Source organism: Osmia lignaria, chromosome 11 (assembly GCF_051020975.1).
Source record: "Osmia lignaria lignaria isolate PbOS001 chromosome 11, iyOsmLign1, whole genome shotgun sequence".
In the NCBI taxonomy this organism is placed as follows: domain Eukaryota; kingdom Metazoa; phylum Arthropoda; class Insecta; order Hymenoptera; family Megachilidae; genus Osmia; species Osmia lignaria.
The window spans coordinates 4,664,931-4,685,029 of NC_135042.1; the positions used below are offsets into that span (position 1 = coordinate 4,664,931).

General features: G+C 35.7%; 3 protein-coding genes across 9 annotated transcripts; 2 read left to right on the forward strand and 1 right to left on the reverse strand.

Annotated features, from left to right (window-relative positions):
* The first annotated feature begins 526 nt into the window (after positions 1-526).
* On the forward strand, positions 527-12,730 carry LOC117603953 (uncharacterized). 3 transcript variants are annotated; one of them, XM_076691099.1, is made up of 2 exons: positions 527-782; positions 2,206-12,730. In XM_076691099.1, exon 2 carries the CDS (start codon positions 2,261-2,263, stop codon positions 2,666-2,668), a length of 408 nt encoding a protein of 135 aa, XP_076547214.1. In that variant the 5' UTR covers positions 527-782; positions 2,206-2,260; the 3' UTR covers positions 2,669-12,730. The 3 variants fall into 3 exon arrangements, with proteins under 3 accessions (XP_076547214.1, XP_076547213.1, XP_076547215.1); XM_076691098.1 differs by having other exon boundaries at positions 528-791; XM_076691100.1 differs by lacking the exon at positions 527-782 and adding an exon at positions 838-1,781.
* A 153-nt stretch (positions 12,731-12,883) lies between these two features.
* On the forward strand, positions 12,884-17,490 carry LOC117604160 (elongator complex protein 6-like). 5 transcript variants are annotated; one of them, XM_076691096.1, is made up of 4 exons: positions 12,884-15,490; positions 15,562-16,297; positions 16,400-17,168; positions 17,241-17,490. In XM_076691096.1, exon 3 carries the CDS (start codon positions 16,420-16,422, stop codon positions 17,143-17,145), a length of 726 nt encoding a protein of 241 aa, XP_076547211.1. In that variant the 5' UTR covers positions 12,884-15,490; positions 15,562-16,297; positions 16,400-16,419; the 3' UTR covers positions 17,146-17,168; positions 17,241-17,490. The 5 variants fall into 5 exon arrangements, with proteins under 5 accessions (XP_076547211.1, XP_034179872.1, XP_076547210.1 ...); XM_034323981.2 differs by having other exon boundaries at positions 15,562-16,126; positions 16,194-16,297; positions 16,400-17,490; XM_076691095.1 differs by having other exon boundaries at positions 16,400-17,490.
* A 144-nt stretch (positions 17,491-17,634) lies between these two features.
* On the reverse strand, positions 17,635-19,756 carry LOC117604158 (cytoplasmic dynein 2 intermediate chain 2). Its single transcript, XM_034323976.2, has 9 exons — positions 19,614-19,756; positions 19,455-19,539; positions 19,177-19,392; positions 18,877-19,111; positions 18,628-18,802; positions 18,356-18,555; positions 18,147-18,289; positions 17,866-18,068; positions 17,635-17,804 (listed from the first exon to the last, which is right to left on the reverse strand). The coding sequence occupies exons 1-9, from the start codon at positions 19,670-19,672 to the stop codon at positions 17,735-17,737; spliced, it is 1,386 nt and encodes a 461-aa protein (XP_034179867.2). The 5' UTR covers positions 19,673-19,756; the 3' UTR covers positions 17,635-17,734.
* Between the last annotated feature and the right edge of the window lie 343 nt (positions 19,757-20,099).

Consider the following 20,099-nt stretch of genomic DNA (forward strand, 5'->3'; position numbering starts at 1 on the left):
AGCCAACGCGAGATTTTATTTGGAGGTTTATAGAGAAATTGCAGACAAATATTGCGCGTACAATACCTTTTTAGGGATTCTTTTTAAACGTGTCGAGATATATATGTATATGGATTTCCTGTTCATCTTATATAAAGGTAATCTGATAAACAAGGAAGGAAACAATAAAGGGTGTAAAACCATTTCCTAAATTCAGACCCGTGTCACGAGATGTCGTGCTTCGCCATGTTCGACCAATCCGTGTGCCTACCTTCCGATCGTTATACACAGTATTAGTTTATTTAATGATTTCGTTTGGAAATGTAACAGTTACATACATTGTCGAGCTAGAAAAAATAAAAATTCACTTTTAGTAAATAGAAAATTTTTAAATTTTATTTATGTGAACAATTTAAAGGAAAGGTAACGAGTTTAGCGAAAAAACCCGGAAACATCCGAAGAGAGAACGACATGATTGGATGGAAGAGGTCACGTGAGCTGCAACGCTTTTAAGTATTGGCTGAGCGTTCGTGGTAGGGGACGTTCATAATCCTTAAGATAGGCTTGCGTCTTCACAAAGGTAAGAGACAGTGTTGGGGAAGGAACGTGCTTACGCGCACATAGTTTATGAGTTCGATCGTAGTATCCGGTTTCAGTGAGTGTTGTGTGAGTTGGCGAAGTAGTAAAAAAAAGAGGTTAAAGTGAGAGGAAGAAGAGAAAGAAGAGGCAGAAACTGACGGGCGCTGCTTGGGCGGATGATTATCAGTTTTTACAACAACGAATACATTCAACGTTTACACAAGGTTGATCTCGTAAGAACAAAATTAAATATACTGCTTTTTTTCAAGTAAAGTAATCCAAAAATCAATTCCGTTACTTTAATCGTAAACAAAAAGTTTGGACTAACATTAAAAGGTTAACTCTTTAATATTTTTATTTGAACCATATCGGAAGCGAGTAAATAAAGAAATAATAATTTTTAACATAGTGTGAATCTAACCATATAACATTCACAAGTTTGCGTGTAAAGATGCAACGAAGTTTCCGACAATGTTTGTATTCAATGATTTTTGTAACTGCGCAATAATCTCGTGATTCAGGGCAAAAGGGAAGGGGGAACGCGGAGGAATAAACTTGGTGGGGTACCCCACAAATCTCTTACGAGTAAAATGCTACCTCGCCCCGATTGCTTCGATTCTTTTTACAGTTCTCTTTATTCGTTATTTTTATATATCTGCCCATATTCGATGACCGTTGGTCACCTTTACTCCTATTTTGTCTTCTCACCACGTAAAATCACTCATGTTTTTAAAATTCTCTCACGTTTTTCGACGCAGCTGGAGGGGCACAAGATGGCGGACGCGACTTGTTTGTTTTCCCTACTTCGCACGTAGTTTTCACAATACGATGAAATAGTTCAACAGTAAATTCTACGAATTCATTTTCTTATAACGTGAAAGATAACAGATACATATGTGTTGGTAAACGTGAAATTTCATAAGTAGAGTTAATATCAGAGACATTTCTTCTGACTGTACGTATAATGGTGGGTCTTGAATTTTTTCCACTCTTCATTTGTTAACCTGATAAAATGGTTCTATAACTTTTTCAAACTTTCAAGTCTCAAAGTGCTAACTGATTTTGTACCCCGTGTGTTTCATCATTTCCTATGAAATCTGCGTGTAGAAAAATCCAGGTATACAATATGTAATTTTTTATCTTCTTCAATATTGCAGTTGCGTCTTTGCGTTGTTAGATAACGATATTCCTTGGTGCTTGTTGACGAGCAGTCTCACTCTGAGGTCAGTGTTATTGATTAAACCGTGTTTACGTTTATCGGTAATGTCAGCAGTTGCTCTATTTGCTAGGAAAATACCACGGACTTTATTATTGGATATTCGTGCCAAAAAACACATATTTAATGGAAAAATGTCCGTAGTTCTATCGAGAACGTGCTTTTCAGTAAATAACTGACGCAATTACTCGTCCTTGCGTCGTTAGAGTCCACTATCCAACTTTTTCTAAAAAAAAGTCAAACGGAAATCCGTTATTTATCAGTTTCCAAGAAATCAGTACTTTTGGAATTGACCGACTTTTACACAGTCTAACGGTTAAAATAGAATGTGCCTTTAATGCTCATGCTTAAATAGATTATTCAATGTAATATGTTGTAAAATTGTTGATTTGTCGATGCATGAGATTAAAGGAACTAAATTGATTTTACAGACGGGTCGGTTGACTTCGTGAGAGATAGAAAAGTGGAAAGTGCGATAAACAAGCCATGACGAATTCGGTACCAAAATTGAACAACAAAGTTGAGCGGCATGGGTCGCCGAACATTGGCCTCGAGCGGCATCATCACCGTTCCAGTGCAATCAAATCATCATCCACTTACTTCCACAACGGTGGAAGATCTCATGGGAGAAATTCGACTGGTAGATTGAGCTGCAGCCCAAATTTTTCGTCGAAGGGTTCGAGGAATTCGCCGTCGCGATACGATTATAGTCCTCGCGGCAGTCCAACAAATAGCTTCTACGCGGGTGCTAAGTTCTCTGAACCGCCGTCTCCTGCGAGCCTTCCCAAACCGCCCAGCCATTGGACTACGAGACTGATGTGCAGCTATCAGCAATCTGACAGGAGTTGCGATATTTCAAATCATCTCAAGATGATATTAAACGTCCAAGCCTGATACCTAGAGACCAACGGACCGCTAAGAACGGTAACCAGCTTCTAAAGAAAGCGAAAAGGGACACAGGTACGATATTATCGTCTCCCCCTCTTGGATTAAGGATGTATTTTTTTCCTCTTGTATGGTGATGTGAAGCTGCTCGTTTAAACTAACAAACAGACAAAGAACACAAGTGTTTACATGAGAAGAACTGCGCGATAATACAATCTCTTTAAAAAAAAAAAAAAAGACGATGATAACGAGTAATACGCAAGTAGTAACAGAGCACCAGCGCCTTTCAGTTTCTCATGGTATAGATATGCTGAGTGTGAACACACCATTATTTGTTCTCTAAGCTATTATATACAAAAAACAAAAACATTAAGCGTGAAAAAGACGCAGGCGCGTCTGCACCGCGAAACCGTGATTCAAGTATATGATATAACTTCTAACAATTCTATTATGCGCCGTCTATGAAGATATAAGATGTATGTATTTTAGATTATTATTATATATGATTAACTTGCAGAGACGCATACACATACACATATACTACACAACACTCGATTGTATTATTTGTTTGACGAAATGGTACGAAGACATAGGCAAAGCTGCATTAGCTATTTTTAGAAACAATAACTATTTTCTTTCTTTTTTTTCTCACGTCGTCTTACAATCAAAATTCAGCACCGTAGCTTATGACACCAGTATGTTTTATTCTTTTTCGTTCTGTCCGGAATTCTTTCCAAAACAATTACTAAAATCTTTGCTAACAGGATATGTATGCTAATTATTATTTTCTTTTTTTTTTCTTCTTTTTTCATTGAGAAATACTTTACAGTGTATAGGGGTAAACTTTAAGTATGTTTGCATATATTCATCTACTGCTCTTTAGCATTAAACCAATGTATTCGTTCAGTATGTTTCTAATTAACGATTCTAATTGGTAATTAACTATCTTCCCCAACCTCTGTTAAGGTTTTGATATTCTGATAGAATCCATCGTTTCTCGATGAGTCTTTAAAAGGTATAATCAAATTATCCTTACGAGATCTTATTCATGAAAATTTTTGGTTTCTATTTATCTTCCTCTTTTTATCGAAGGTATTCTTATTCATTTTCGCAGCTTTGCAATCATTGTGCAAAGCGATCTATGTATAAGATACAAATGACGAATTTCCAGTGTGTATACAGATGGATTAATTTTTTGAAATTCGTACAATTCATTGAATGAATCGGATCAGTTTGAACGAGTGAATGATGATGAAAATGATCAGATATGTATGTGTGATGAATGATTATTCGTTTTTTTCTTCGGTAAATTCGTGATTAAGTAACATTTGCGCTTAAATTAACCAAGTTTTATTACATATTTCTCCCAATGTAAAGTTTGGAATTAATTTTTAATTCTAATCGCCAGAATTTCTCTATAGAATTTGGCTAATCCTTTTTTTTTTTCTTTGATCTAGTTATAAATGCAACGTATATTTCAACAAAGAAATTCAAATTTTTTTTTCCAAAGATATTGCATTATAAAATGACAACGGTGGTTTTTAATTTTTTTTTTTTCGCAATCTTCCCCTTTTTTTTGACCCAAAAGAAACACGGATATATTTAAATACGTAGACTGACCAAATTTACTTGAGGTGGTGTTTTAACTAATCCGTTATTTTTCTTTTTATTTAAAAGAAGGCATAGTTTTTTTTTTTTTTTAAATACATCTTTAGTATAACTATCATTTTTTTTTCTCTTCGTTTTGTAAGTTAGCTGTAAGGTAAATTAAATAAGTTTGCGTATGTATATGCCGATCTCAATCGAGTGCATCCATGCGTGTGTGTGGCTGTGTGTGCCTGCATGAGAGGATAGACAGGAAAAAATGTGCAATTTCGAACTTTCAATTACTTTCTCCATCGTCTCGTAGTCCAGTAAAGCAAAATTTTTAATCGTATCTATAGCATCTCTGACAGCTGTGCATCGCGTTTAAAATGGTTGACAGGAGTTCTGACGTAAAATCTAATATTCGTTTCGATCAACAACCGGTTCTCATCGAACCACCGTCTCGGTTCGTTCTGATTTTCCTTTCGGGTAAAACGTTGCCGTGCAACGGTTTACTCGAAGACAAAGTTAGAGCAGAATTAACGAGAGTAAAAAGAAATAATTCGTCTTCGTTTCTCTCCCTTTTCGTAATTCGATTATTAAATATTTTCTCAGGTTTGGTTAGTTTCTTCAGCATCAGTCTCTCTCGTGATAAGAAATTTCAAGTTAAGAACGCTTCGAGAGCTCCACACTCTCAATCGAAATTCTTCTGATAAACGAAATCAGTTTCTTTTGTAGCACATGAGTGGGGTAATTGATAAGAGTCAATCCGAATGTTCGATCAAATTAAATAGTTTCTGCTCTCGACGGAAGAGGAAGCGTCTGAATTGTAAATTGAAAATTAGGCAGGGTTAATTTCCGTGCCAAATTTAAATTCTCGTTTTTTCTGATTTGAATCGAGTATGTTTATTATAGATTCTAATTGATCCTTATTTTTTTTTTTTTTCTAGAAACAATTTGGCTGATAAGAATTTTAGTATTTGCCCAGTGATTAGTCTATACATTCGAGTCTTTTTCTAACTCGGATCAAATGAAATTTTTTCAAAGTGGTATTAGAAATTCTCTTGAGCTCATCGGACGCGAGGTTAAAAATAAAAAAAAAAAAATTCAACACTGCCGTCCTATGGGAGATTGATTGAATATTAAATTTTGAACGGTACGAGGAGATTGTCTCACAGACGAATTCTGTAAATAAATCGACAGGAGGGAAATTGTAATTTTCTGCAGCGTTTGTAAAAAACAAAAAACGAAAAAAGAATAACGGATTGTTTCGTGTATAAAGGATTTAGTGTACATATACGAACGAGGGGACAGACGTGTATTATGTATATATGTATTGTATACATATTGTAAGGGGGGTAATGATTCTCGGTATGGCAACGGCGTTTTGTTCCGTTCCGATCGAGAGCATCAAACTAGGATTTGGATCTTTCAAGTACAGCAATATTTCAGCTCGAGTCTCGCAGAGAAGCGAAAAATAGTCAGTATGTGTGTGCGAAGAAAAGTAGAACAGACGAAAGGGGGAATACCACCGCGTATCAAAGGTTGCAAGGGTTGATCTTTCGGGAGGGTGCTCTTGAAGTGTGTTAAAAAAGAAGTCGTCGCTAGATGGACGCATATGAAAGAGCGTACGAATTACAAAGTGAATAATCAACCAATCGATAATATTAATTTTAAAAATGATAAGAAATTAGCTGTGATGATGACCCTATAGGTACTACTAATTTTTAATTGGTAACTGATCAACTTATATTATATATATATATTATATATTATATGTATATGATTAAAAGTTAAGCTGGGGTATAATATAAGAAGTGCAAGTACGATGATGACAAGAAAAAAAAAATTAGCTTTCTTTCGGAATAGAAACGTGAGAGACAACACGAGAGGCAAAGAAAGATAACACTAGTGTGTTAATTGGTGTTCTATCACAGAACATAATAGGGGATGTTTTTCTTTGTCTTAATTGAGGGGCTCCGGTACCCTGCACTCTCTTCAAGCGTTTACTATTAATTATCCTAAAATCTAGTAATTAAGGGATGTAACGCGCGCGCGATCGTAGAACACAAACAAAATGCTCGATGATAGCGTTAACTGAAGAGAAATGATGTGGGGGGTGCAATGTTTCCGCGACAAAAGAAAAATGAAAAACAATGTTCTTTTAGGAACTCTATCGAGTACGTCCATCTTGTGTGTGTCGTAATCCACCTTCGTGACTTTAAGATGAGAATATAGTTAGTAGTTCTAATTATATATATGAGCCAACCAGAGAACTTGGGTCGTTTCGAGCGAAAAAAATAAATAATCGAATCGAGGTCGTGTCGAATTTTTCTCTTTGAAACGTGCTTCCGGTCGTGCATCACTCACGTACGTACGCTTCGTTCCGTTTCCGGTGTACACGAATATTTTCCGCGAATCGAATCTAAAAGTGTAACACCGCAAGCGAAAAGAAGCGATTTTTTTTTTCTTCTTTTTCAAAATTAAGCTTGGGCGAAAGAAACGATCCATGCTGGGCTGGCAATTATTGTGATATTGTAACGTACAAAATCGTTCGTCGCGAGTTACACGAAAGATCGAGTAATAATCGATAAGACAAAAAATTAAGATTCTCGTGAAGGCTTCACGGATGTGTCATGGTTCCATTGCGTTAACGATAAGTGTGTTAAGCCTTGCGTCTGGTTCACATTAACGCGTATTTTATTACTATATCTTCGTTATGATTCTGAGGAAGATAAAGCTATATTGCAATAACTGAAATGAATATTAAAAAGTAGCTTTAATATTTTCTAACGATTTGGCTGTAGAGAATTTCTTAAACGAATTATTTGTAGAATGTTACTAGTCAACGTTCATAAATGATATTTCTTTTTTTAGCAATTCTTGGGGCCATTATTAAATTTAAGTTTCAACGATACGTTGAAATAATTAGTGTAATCATGACCGCTATCCAAAGTTCTTATCTTTTCCGAGGGCCATTGGTGACCCTTCGTTAGTCCCAATAACGCTCGTGAAATAGGTTCGCATTGATGTGAACGCGGCATTAGGAACTATTGATTGCGGTTACTTAACACACGTTGTACACAGAAATATGCACACCGTGATGCATCCGTCGACGAACATTGTATGGTGTACAAAAGCACATATAGAGCCAATATATGTGCTGTTGTACGTCTAAACTTCATCCTACCACGTATCTTCGTACCTTACAAACAATTTTCTTTTGCTGGTCTCTTTCGAAAGTGAATTGTATATCGTATGCTTTAATGATTCAGCTGTAAATGTGTATCGTGTTAATAACAGACGTTGTTTATCGCGTTACATGTTTTTGGTTTGTTGATTTGTTACGTAGAGAGTTGTTCTTCTTTAACGCAGTCGAATTTTTTTTGTTCATCGTGTCAGATGATGCGTTTTTCTTTTTTCCGAATGTAAGTTAAGTATTTTGGGAGCTTCCATGAGAAACAGAAACGGGGATTATTCTTACCGTCTTCTGTTGATCACATTCATCGGTGACGCCTGAAAACTATTCCTACGGATTCATTCGATCGAAACGTGGAGTGATTGTTTCTTCTTAAAGGCGAATTCTCATCGAATTGGAAGTTCTGTCGCGTTCGAGTATCTTCGATTCGAGTACCACGATTATTAAGTAAATAATTTAATCATTTTTCTTATCCGAACAACTTTGGTTTCTTTTGTGTTTTTTTTTCTTCTTTTAATTTCTTTTTTTTTTTAATTAGGTTTATCATGGTGTGCTCCTTTTTTTCTTTTATAAATCATTCGCGTATATAGTTTTAGGTTAATGACATTGGGAAATAACAGTTTCTTTGTTTCTTTTTTCCGATTTACTTTAATTTGATATATAGGTATTTTTTAGGCGATTAAGATAGAAATTTGGTCAGGTGAAATTTTTATGGTACGTTTAAACGTTATTCGATCGAGTTTTTTTTTTTTTTTATTTTTCTTTCGCTTTGTACGTCTTTAAAGGTTCTTCTGTGCGTAGAGAAACGCTAAAGAGCAGAGAAAAAGAGATCCCATACGAATTTTGCATATCCTTACTCAATTCTCGTTAAGGAAAGAATACCGGCGCTCGTCGAACGTTCTTTTTAAAATTAAACGAAAAATCATAGAAAGTTCAGCGGTGAAAAAATAAAACGAAAGTACAGGCGAACAAAAATTAGCCGCTCGTCGAAAGAAAAAAAAAAAAAAAAAAAAATGGAACCAAACGTCTTCGAACGACAACGTCAAACAACAACAAAAAAAAATCATCGCGTCGCGTCTCGAAACGGTTTCTCCTCAAAAGTATTTTTCACGAGGGTACCTCGGGACGCGATTCGTGTCTCAATATAATATATATCGTGTTTTATTGATTTTTCATGAGATGCAAAAGAAAAATGAAAATCAACAAGCTCATCGATTTCATAAGGAGAGCGCACTGATCATTATACAGGGACACAAAACACAGCCACACGAAACACTATGTCGATTAATTAATTAAGCCTTAAATTTAGAATTAAGTTGAAAGGTCTGAGAGAAGCAGAGAGTAGAGAGAGAAAGGTTCAAAAAAAAAAAAGGGAAGGGAAGAAGAAGGAAAGAGAGAAAAAGCTCTGTCTTTTTAGAAACGTGTCATGGTCTACTATTACATGTATCTCAATCAGTATATTCTTTTTTAATTAATGGAAAAAAGCTAGAGCTTAATTTTAGTCTAAGAATCAATATGAATTCGGTACGTTCATTTTACTTTGTTTTAGTTGTGCCTCCTTTTCTTTTTTTTCTTTGATTTTCAATCATGTGTGTTTTAAGATTCTATTTCTTCGCGTTTTAATTTCGATTCTTTAACGCGTTCGCTGTGGACGGAATGAAATAAGTGAACATAATATTGATAAGTAATATAATGTGATCAAGACTTCAGCCGCGGTGGAAATGCGCCCGGCACCCGCAGCGAACGCGTTATACATGCGTTTCCTATCGCCGTTCGGGTAGAATCGGCAAAATTCGGGGCACACGTTTTGATCTCAATCGTTGGCGCGAAACAATACCTCTTTTTCCTTTTTTTAAATAATACCATGGATAAAATCGTGTTGTATTGTCATGGGATCACACAGAAGGCAAATTCCATCATATTTCCAAATCTGTTTTTTCATTGGCGTTGCTTTTCATTCGAATCGAGCGATTTTCGAATACGAAGCGACGCTTTTCGAATTTAAAAAGGTGCAAAAATAAAAACACGCTGAGTGGTCGCATGACAGGTATACATATCGATCGATCGGCGAAAATGAATGAAAAAGACATTTTCAAAGAGCTATAGACCATCGCGGTTAAGTGAAAATACGATTTTTACTTACGGTAGCAAGGAGAAGTCGCATCTCTGATGACGAGCCTGTCGATGACAATATTTTTTATCCTTCTTCGTGCTGCTGCTTCGTGAAAGTCCGTCAAAGCCGTACACCAGCGCGATGCGCGATCGGATAATTCATTTTTCTTTATTTTTTATTCCACGACTGAATTCAAAAGGAAAAACAGATAGCAAAAATATTCTCGTATCAAAAGAATAAAAAAGGATGCAAAAATAAAATTACGTACGATTCATAGAAAATCCGTATCGTTCTGATGTGCGGCTAAAATTAAAATTAAGCGTAGGGGAAACGGATCGGCCGTTATGGCGGCAAGAAAAACGCACTGACTATTTTAGCAAATCGAGATTCGACCATGTACCTTGATATATTACCTTGCGAGTGTTTCCAGAAAGTATGTACGCGTCTGTAAACGAATGACCGAGAGAGAAAGGATTAAAATGAATGTGCGCGTGCATGCGAGTGTGCCAAACAAGTATGCCTGCGGTCCAGCGTGAGAGATAAATATAAATATATATATATATATTAAATATTATATATACGGAGGGAAGAGCCTCTGGCTCTTGAAGAAGAAGAAAAGAAGAAAAAAACGGACGTGTTTTGTTCTGTACGCTGGATAGAAAAGAATCTTGGAAGGAAATCCAAGCAGCTTGAAGAGAGAAAAGTTATTCGAAAAGGATTCGTAAGGAAAAACGCGTCCGTTTTAGGTTCTCCATATCTCGCACGTGCAGAGCGGTTCGCACCATTGCGATCAATACTGAAAAATATGTATACAGTCAGTCAGAATGGATGTTTGAGAATGTGTGTAAGCGAAGAATTTGTACAGCGATTGTGCCGTCGCCCGCACGTGCGTGACAATAATTTTTTTCCTACGAGTGGTAGCCGGTGTGCGACATATAACTTTAATTTCGTTTCCGTTCTATTCTTCGTTTCGAGACTCGACGCGGAGAGAGCAACGTTTGCGGTGAGGAAATTCATTTTTTAAGATAGAAAGTATTATTTTTTTATGACGCTTCTATGTCGAACCGTCAATTACTAAATTACACGTGCTGCCAGACATGTCCGTTCCAATTTTAATTGGCCAGTAATAAGTAACTATGGACGCAATCTTGAATCGTGTACCTAGTCTCCATCTTGGCGCTGCGTACGCTTTATGGAAGCAGTTTAATAATAATTTTACTCTACCATATGGATGGTATTTGAATGATCAAAATGAACAATTTCAAATGTAATATGATGATTACTGCTTCTGTAGAAAATGCAGTGGAAAAGGGGTCTCTACATCCTCATTTTCTTTAAGAAATTCCCTTTTTTGCAAGTGGACTGAAAGGTTAGAACCTAGACTGTTACTTGTATTCAAGGATTTCTAAACTGTCCTCTATAGAGGATCTGATGTCCAATAGAAAAGAAGGATTGATCGACTTCCATCTTTTGATGTGTTTCCATTTTGGAGACTAATCGATCAGGATTAAAAAGTTTGAAAACGCTTAGAAAGCATAATATCAAGTACAAAAATGGTCTAAAACAAAATGGCCTCTCACGCGCAGATGTTCCTCCTCCGTACGAGTACTGTCCTACAAATCGCGTGGCATTTCTTCTTCGAATCGTTTCTGTTACTTTCATTTTTGTAAGCTTATATTTTTACACCGAGCATCGCTGTACAGAGCATTGTTCTGCGAAACTCTGGTCTGCTTTAAACTGAACGACGATAGAAGTTAAAGAAAAAAATAAAAAAAGCAAAGCGAGGAAGAATCGGGCGCGGTGTGCACCGAAAGGCACTACTTTAGAACGAAGCTTATACTTTGGAAGCGACAGGTCGCCATTTTCTTTTCCTTCATATCTCGCGCATTAACGAAGATCAAAGATTCTCTGATTTTCAAATGTACCACCGAATTAGTCGCCCGATATCCGTATCGAGCGGGCACAAAAGCAAAAAGCATCAATCAAAGCAAATAAAAAAAAAAATGGTATTTTATTATCGTGTCAGCCCTGTTGCCTTCGCGAGGTATAGGCTTCACGAGTCCCGAATAAGGTTATATAAAAAACAAAAAAACAGAAGATGGTCAGAACTTTTGTTCTGTCGCGTTTCCAACGAAATAATAGAGGCGACGAGTTTATCGTAGGCAGTAAAAATCATTAGATACAATTAAGGATACACCGAGTCGCGATCTCTGTGATGACAGCGATATATACGCTAATACGTGAAGATACGAGGGAAACATGATAAAGAAAAAGGTGGGAAAAGACGAGACGATGAATTGTTTGTCTCGCTAATGACGATGAGAACCGAGAACGATGATTTTCCCCCGTTCGTGTCAGTTCGATAACTCCGTCGCGGACACGATGCAATTTACTGTCAAGTTTTTAGGGTACATAAGAATAGAGTTATTTAATGTATATCTATTATTGTACGTAAAGAACACACACACACCAGAAGTACGTTTAAGGTTCGACTACGAAGCTCATACATAAGAAATATAATTGTATTATATATATTGTACTAAAAGGGTGCCCGTTTCGCGTGGTTAAACACGGGGGGGAAGGATCGATTGGCGATAAACGATCTAAAAAAGAACGTAAACGATTCTTAAACAATTGTACATATGAAAAGAAATTTCGGATCGTGCGAATTGTGTAGGAAGCGGGCAACAGAGAATATTTTGTTATGTTGAAAATGGAAGAGCGAAGAAAAACGACGGAGGAAGAGAGAAGAGTTCATTTTCGGATATATAAATATGGCTGCCGCTGCTGCGTATTTTTGAGCCGTACGTTTCGAGTTGACGATTTTTAAAACAGGATCCAGTCGAGACATGGATCATTCTGCGGCCTCAGGCTTGGCGAGATAACGAAGGAAGAAGAATGAAATGGAAGAAAAGAAGGGTGGCGAATAGAGAAGAGGAAGAAATCGAAGGACCACCGTCGGTTACGCGCAAGAACGAGAGAGATTCCTTTATCATTCCGAAAGTTGGTCACTTCCGTTCACTTATACATACGTATTATACCGAGGAAGCATCGATATAAATACATTCCGGTCGCAAATCACGCATGATCATCATTTTTACTGAGAGAAGAATGAATCTCGACTGGACGCAACTCCTGTCGGATCTTTTTCCAAGGAAAAAAAAGAAAAAGAAAATGGAGGACCAAAACTGAAGAACAAGAGACAAGAGAATGACGGGAAGATTATTACAAAATGGCGCGCGCGATCGACGGGGAAAAAGATCAGTATTGATTGATTGGCCACCTTTCGACGCGCATCCCGTTGTTTTCTTGGCAAAACAATCGTCTCGTGTTTGCGTGTCCCGGCGCGAAGAGAACTGTTCGTGAATAATAAAAAGTGAGGAACCGAATAGATAAAAAAAAAAAGCAGGAAGTAAAGGTGTGCGGAAATAAAAGGAGTGTGCACTCTCGTGATAGAAAGGAAGACTCAAAATTTTTTCGATACACGAATATACAACATTATATGTATAATCGTCTACTACGAGGCTCGATAGAGGTACAATTATTTTTTGCCGTTTTTTCTCTTATCTCAAGAGGAAACGCGTCGACGTTTCCATTGCGAGGGGCAACAGCTATTACGGCGCAGCGATTTTAACGTGAGTGACGATGGTTCGAATGATCGAGGTGATCCTCCGGAAAGGAAACGAAAGGGAAACGTGACGAAGAAAAGAGAGCCAGTAATACTTCGAGAACAATATATAAAGTGAGAGAGATATCCAAGTCGTACCTAAAGCGTAATCGTTTATATCGTAATTTTGGTACTGTTATTCTAGTATGTTCACGCGTTTCGAAGCGATCGATGTGTGTCTGTATTAGTTGCAGAAGAAGAGGAGAGGTAGAAGAGGTTATGAAAACGCGAAGGAATGGATACAGAGGTAAACGAAAGAGAATAAAGTGGCGGCACCGAAAAGGGAGAAAGAATTCATTATGAGAAGGGAATGTATTGTCTTTCAAGGTCGTCGTTGACGGAAAGGGTAGCAAGAGAAAAAATGGAGTCTAAGCGAGACTGAAGTGAATGTGAGCGGATTTCTAAAAAAAAAAAAAACCCACCAGAAAAAAATGTCTTTTTGAAAACAAAAAGCGCCAAAAAAAATCAGTGTATAAAAATCAGCCGAGAATGCATGTGTACGAACGAGAGGGAGGGAGAGAAAGCGAGCGAGCATGATTGAAGATGGAAGAAAAGTTCCACAAAGGGAAGATGGGAGTTTGACGAAAAACGACGACGATGATATATATCCATAGAAGAAAGAAGAAAGGTGAATGAAAAGAAGTGAGAATTGTTCGGTGTGCAATAAATTGTTGAGGAAATTGAGAGAGACGAATCGAAAGAAGAATTTCTTGGCTCCTCTTCTGCCTAGAGATAAGGATTTGGTGCGAGGATGATTTTTAGAAAGTTAAAAGAAGAGAAATCGTTGATTCGTGAGATACGTCACGATTGACTGTAAGGAATATTTCAGTCCAGCACAATACACTCAGGCATGCACGCCGCATGCATACATATACACACGCGTACAGATATCTAAATCCCATATACATAATATACACGCATGCGTATGTGAAAAGAAACAGAGGAAATGCAGAAGAAAAGAAGAAGAAGCGAGAGAGGGGTTTCTATTTGAACTCGTTTAATGTTAGAAAGACAAATAACGCGTTTATGTGAGTCACGTGTGCAAAATTCAATCAAATGAACACTGGACACACATATTCTCAACTACCGTACATCACAGCATTATTACTAACACGTAGAAGTACGAGAACCTTCGGAGAGATCGTGAAGAAAGATACGGCACGAAGCGAAGTGAAAGCTGCCACAGGGTGACGACTGAAAATTTTCAACAGGAAATCACCGTGTGTCACATTGGAAAGGAAAGGAATTATGATACTCGCATACATACATGCACATCACATACAACGCATTGAAGTTTCTTTGATGTTTATCCAAAAAACGAGTGGAGCCGTTTCTTGAACAAAATATGGATGAAGAGAACACACATAGCAAATGAGAAGAAAATTTCTAACCTTACCTAGGATAATCCCTTTGTTTTATTATCCACTTTCTTTTTTCTTAATCTTATAATTTTTCTCCTTTCATATCAGTATGAAGAAACTAGCCAAAAGCACATGGTAGCTATGATGCGTCCAATTTATTCTCCATACAATCTTTAGTCCTATTCTGGCCTTTAAAAAAAAAACATCCAAACACACTACGCATATCCCGTCCACACATTTTTCTCTTTACTATCACTTTTTTCTTTAGGGCCCTACCCAGGGCCCGCAAATGGTTCATCTACGGAGTAGCAACTTCTGGGATGCACGAAATCTGTCCTTTTCAGGGCAAACGATCTCTTAAACTGTCTTTTTCAAGACAAGAATTTGAAACCGTCCTTTTAAGGACGAACATCTGGAACGCCCGGCCGTTCTAGGTCGGGTTTCGAAGATCCTTTACAGGACGGAAGTTCTGTGAAGCTTGTCCTTTATAAGGACGCACCGTTGAGGAACATTTCTCGGAAGATCTTTTAAATAAAGCTTTAATGTTGTGTGTACCTGAACCCTAAATATCCTCCCTACCATTCCATTGTGATATTTTAAGACCAATTTGCTAATTGTGGTCTTGATGCATATGAAGGTCAATGTCTTGAGTAATTTCAAAGTAATATATAGTAATTGCAAAGTAATTTGTTTCTATCATGATTTTGAAAATATCGTTGATATACAGTAGTAATGTCATTTAAAATTCAGCTGATTCTCATAGAGGTACAAGAGGAATTATAAGTTACGTACGTAGATAATGTATGTGCTGTTCAGCATGACTTCAGCATATTTATCAGAAGGTGAAGGAAATCCACTGTGGAACATTCAGGAAGTTTAAGTATGTCACGTTTCGCTAGAAAAACAAGTGAGTTTTATCGTGACGTCAAGTTTGCATATATTTATTTGATTCTAATTTTTTAAATTTCTGTTTACTAGGTTTATCACTGTGCTGAGAATATCGTCATCAGTTATTTTGTCACGCAATACGAAGGAAGGAAGGAAATGAAACAGCATGAGTTGCCTACTTTCACAAGAATCATCAACTTCAAATTTCAAACTTTTCAGATGACTCATTGGAAATTAACTCCACAGTTACAATACTCTTAACTTTCATAGTTGCAACTCTTGTCGGGGTATAAAAAGAAACTTAAAATTGCAAGAGTCAAGGAGAATGAAAGATTCAGTTTAAATATAGCCTCTGTATCTTTTCTTTCATCAAGTCATTGCTCTCGAGTCAAGGCTCCATCACAAAATGGTGGGGATGCGTTAAGATGGAAGACAGTTGACTTTGTATGCAGTGGAATAAAATACGCTCATTTAAGATGCAATAGGATGCTCATTTTTATTCAACGATCTGGTCGGAAGTCTCTTCTCGTTCATTTTTGTAAAACCGAAAGAGATGATTTTATATTCCTGTATTTCTTTGCTTTTTTATTCGTTTGCTGTGTCAAATAAATTTGCATACAAGTATTGAAATAGTAATGGAACTATACTTGTTTGCGTATGTCGCTTGCACCTTGATCATGTTTTTCTGTCATTGAGCTATACATAATATCTAACACTTTCAGTTTGGAGGGTCTGGTGGGTAGAGTCTCACATTATTTGAAGTAAAAAAATACTTGATAATGAAAGTAATGCTTAATTTATATCAAAATTAAAAATAGTCTAATTTGTAAGTAAGATTACATACTTTTCATAAGCTAACCTTTAAGCTTAATGGGTTATAAGTTAGATTTAAAACGCTCTAATAGAATTTTTCCTTTATTATTTTTAGGATAAGTGAAGTGCAGCATAATGGATTCAGTATCTGATATACTTGGTATTGATAAAGTAAATATGGGTGGAAAAGTAATACTAATCGAAGAGCAGCATTATAGCAATGCAAATTTTTTATCAAGTGCAATTATCTCAGATGCATTAAAGAAAGATTATAGAATTTGTTTTGTACTTTTCCATAACACTTTCAACCATTACCATAATGTGGGTATGAAATTTGGTTACAATCTTTCATTATTAAAAGAAAAAGGCAAGGTTACTTTTATAGAATCAATAAAAATTAATGCACCTGACATGGAGACAATAAACAAAGTAATTGACAATTTATTTATTACTATTAAAAATGAATACAATGAAATGAAGAAAGATAATAAACCTGTAATTATTATAATTGATGATTTAAGCCATCTTTATAATTTTGGACTTAATTTGAAGCAATGTATGTATTGTATAAGATGTTTAAGATCACTCATTGAACATGACAAGACTGCTCAGCTTTGCATTATGACACATACTTATAAGCATGAAGGTTCTGATACATTTGTAGATATTCTGAAATATATGGCTCATTTATTTGTTATGGTTGAACCTTTGAAAACAGGATATTCCAATGATGCAACTGGAATAATGACAATTAATTGGAGAATTGATCCTATTAGAAACAAACATAATTGGCCAGAAGTAGCAAAATATGTATATAAATTATCAGATCGTCAAGTGCAAATTTTTGCATCTGGTATATGAAGGGTGTAAAATACATTTAAGAAGTATGTTTACAATACTTTACTAAAAGTACGAATAAAATATTCTGCAAATTTTTTACAAATATATTTTGTCAGCTATTATTTAAGAGGACGTCGTTTGAATACAGTAGATTCAATAAATGCGAAGAACTCGATCCCACCGCTGGGAGTATACCCCTTGAGACGCCGCAAAGTTCGCTTGCCGAGTAGTGTAACATGATCTGGGATCAGATATATCACTGAGGTAATACTAATGCAACAACCTAACTTTGTTATTTTTCATTTTTTTCTTATAAAACTTTAACTCTTAATTTACATTTCTTACTTGGCTGTATGCCGATTGGCAAATACTTACCGCTTGGTAATAATATGTTAAGCTATTTTTAACAACGAAATGTCTACTTTTTGAATGCAAAGAATATTTGATATAATAATCATACGTTATTAATATCAAGCTCTAAGTTTAACTTGTATTAAAAACAGACACGAATGTTGTACAAAAATTAATATATTTTACATGAAGTGCAATAAAAAAGCAACAATTATACAATGGAGAAAAAGCAATAATTACTAATTGAACAGAAACATGTTTAGGGTAACTGCCGTGGGATTCTCCAGATTTCTAAATTTCCTTGAGTGTCACCAATCGCTGCCATGTCCCTTTAAAGTAAATATAACACATTATATCCATAAATTATTGATTACATGTTTCAGTACTTACTTTTTGCCATTTACACGTAAACAGCTAACATTTTCCCTGTCAGATGACTCGAATTTTACATTTGTTACAAGTTTTCCGTCTGTAACGTTATACAGTCTAATGTTTGAACTGGCGCCGTAAGTCGCTAATACATCAGAATTCCCTATTAACCATGTTAATCCCACAACTGTATTCTCACAAGAAATGGATCGCAAACATGCGTGCTAAGTACAAGAAATAGAACTTCAATTATTACATGGTTTAAGATAAATAAATGAACTGTGTACGAGAAAAACTTGTACCTGTTCGAAATCGTATATACGTATCTCTTTATCCGTCGCAGCAGTGACAAAAAGATTACGAACTGGAGAACATTTGATGCATGTAATACTACCTTCGTGTCTCTCATACTTGTCTATGACAGGATCCATAAGAGTTTCATCTCCTGCATTTAACAATGAAAAATTACATACTTAAAATAATAAATTTTGTATGTAATTAAAATACATACCTTCGATAGGAGCAACGTGATCCAAACTACACTTATATATTCCACCGCACAAAGTACCCACAACAAAGATTATGGGATCTCTGGACGAGAAATCAAAGGTAGTAATGCATAATCCAGACATCACGGCACGTTCACGTGATCCACCTGCGCTACGCGGTCTTGAACTTTCAACTGGATTATGTTCTTTGGCTATTTTTAATCTAAAAAAGAAGTTATAATAATAAAAGTATCTCTATATATTAAATTAGTGGTTTTAAAAGCGGAATAATTACCGTGTAGTCTTAGACATTGTATGGAGATAAATGTATCCATCTTTGCTAGAGCTTACTAACAGTGACACATCATTGATAGTTCTTGCTTTCCAGTGTATTTGTGACACAGAGTCACCATGTGTGCATACTGTTGTTGGTGTCACTGATTTCCTCAGATTCCAAACAAGAACATCACCTTTATATAAACAATACATTTAGAATTAATTTCTCAATGACTGTGTCTACATATTTATTTAGTAGATTTACTACCATTAAACAATCCAGCTGCTATAATAGATGGTTCAGTCGGATGATAAAGCAATGTTGTCACACATGCATTTGTTTCTAATGTTTTGCTTGGAGTATCTGTGAAACTACCTTCCTTGGTCTGATCATACAATTCTATTTTAGATACATGATCACACCATGTTTCATGATAAGGGATACCATGGGAAACAGCCAATGTTCCTCCTCCAATACTCCAACTTACATCACTTATTTTCATCTGATGATACAATTGAACAATGATGCTTTAGTTTGAAGATGTTAATAATTATGAAAGATAAGTACCTGAGAATCTAATTCACTTATAGTAGTAATTTTTTGCACAAGCTGTGTAGTTGTAAGTACATCTTCATTAGTGTTTGGATCATAATCCTCAAATGCTGTAGTTCCATATGATTCATCTAAAGCCTCTAATATACTTGGTGTGACTCTGTTTAAAAACTGAGCCAATCTATCATAATTTATCTCTGGCTTTTTCTTTTCTTCAACAATAGTTTGAGTCTACAAAAGAATCATCCATTGTACATATACATATTTGAAAATTGTAAATTATTTATGAATACCTCAACGCTCTTTGTTTCTATTGTTTGTGTAGCATTTTCATCATAAACATTTTCCGTTGTCTGAACACTAGTCGATTGTTCTGATCTGAAAAAAATGTGGATAGTAAAGCCTAATAATAGACTAATTTTAGATAAAATAAAAGTAATTGTAATACATACTTTGCGGCAGACACTTGTGAATTGAAACTCACAGCTTCGAACGAACGATTAGTAAACATCCTTGAATAAATAGTAGTTTGATTTTACAAGATTACTCACTAAATCTACGTAATAATTGGCATGTAAATTCGTTATTGCAATACGCAATAAAAAACTAAAAGCAGCTCAGTAAAAACTTGTGAATAAAATCACTCTTTATTCGGTAAACTTTTCATTTGGAACACGATATATGGATATACAAAACAGCTGTCAGATAAACAGCTCCATCTAAATGCAAATATTAATATTAGGAATCAATGCATTATTGGAAAAGAAATATAAATAATGAAATTTCAAATATAATATAATAGGAGGATGGTTTTTTGAGAATTGTTCATAGGGCTGGGATGTGTTGAAAACGATGTTAAAATAAATTAATAATTAAACTTTTTTATAAAATATTTTTATTGCATAAAAAAAATCTACATTATATTATTTAATACTAAA